The sequence below is a fragment of the Perca flavescens genome, chromosome 3 (genome assembly GCF_004354835.1).
Source record: "Perca flavescens isolate YP-PL-M2 chromosome 3, PFLA_1.0, whole genome shotgun sequence".
NCBI lineage: Eukaryota > Metazoa > Chordata > Actinopteri > Perciformes > Percidae > Perca > Perca flavescens.
The window spans coordinates 42,160,825-42,162,041 of NC_041333.1; the positions used below are offsets into that span (position 1 = coordinate 42,160,825).

A 1,217-nucleotide genomic window follows, 5' to 3' on the forward strand; every position below is an offset into this window, starting at 1 on the left:
TCAAGAATATCCAGAAGCTTCTGAGTCCAGATTATCCAGAATGCTCAGAGAGTAAGAGGGAGGGTGAGGATGAAGAGCAGAGGACCAACAGAGAGGCATTTCTGAAGATCACACTGCACTTCCTCAGGAGAATGAAGCAGGACGAGCTTGCTAACCATATACAGAGCAGTAAGAGGATTTCTCTAAAGATTTAACTTGCTGGACTAATGGGACGTTTACTAATGTCTCCAGAGAAGGGTCAGAGTATGTTCCTGTTTTCTTTACAAAATTACTTAATGAGCTTTTTTTGTCTGTATTCATTCAGGAAGTCCAGCAGTTTGTAAACATAAACTCACATCTCACCTAAAGAAGAAGTTCCAGTGTGTGTTTGAGGGGATTGCTAAAGCAGGAAACCAAACCCTTCTGAATCAGATGTTCACAGAGATCTACATCACAAAGGGAGGGACTGCAGAGATCAATGATGAACATGAGGTCAGACAGATTGAAACAGCATCCAGGAAACCAGACAGACCAGAAACAACAATCACATATGAAGACATCTTAAAAATCCCACCTGGAAGAGATGAATCATTCAGAACAGTGATGACAACGGGAGTGGCTGGCATCGGGAAAACAGTCTTAACACAGAAGTTCACTCTGGACTGGGCTGAAGACAAAGCAAACCAGGACATCCAGTTCACATTTCCATTCACCTTCAGAGAGCTTAATGTGCTGAAAGAGAAAAAGTACAGCTTGGTGGAGCTTGTTGATTACTTCTTTAGTGAACCCAAAGAAGCAGGAATCTACAGGTTTGAAGAGTTCCCGGTTGTGTTCATCTTTGACGGTCTGGATGAGTGTCGACTTCCTCTGGACTTCCACAACACTGAGATCCTGACTGATGTTACAAAGTCCACATCAGTGGATGTACTGCTGATAAACCTCATCAGGGGGAAACTGCTTCCCTCTGCTCGCCTCTGGATAACCACACGACCTGCAGCAGCCAATCAGATCCCTCCTGAGTGTGTTGACATGGTGACAGAGGTCAGAGGGTTCACTGACACCCAGAAGGAGGAGTACTTCAGGAAGAGATTCAGAGATAAGGAGCAGGCCAGCAGAATCATCTCCCACATCAAGAAATCACGAAGTCTCCACATCATGTGTCACATCCCAATCTTCTGCTGGATCACTGCTACAGTTCTGAATGACGTGTTGAAGACCAGAGAGGGAGGAGATCTGCC

The 1,217-nt window shown here is 45.0% G+C and overlaps 1 protein-coding gene across 1 annotated transcript; it reads left to right on the forward strand.

Annotated features, from left to right (window-relative positions):
- Positions 1 to 454: 454 nt before the first annotated feature.
- Positions 455 to 984, forward strand: LOC114553193 (protein NLRC3-like; the record flags this gene model as incomplete). The annotated part of the gene is made up of 1 exon (XM_028574391.1): positions 455 to 984. A coding segment is annotated over exon 1 (402 nt), but the record flags the coding sequence as incomplete, so codon positions are not given.
- Between the last annotated feature and the right edge of the window lie 233 nt (positions 985 to 1,217).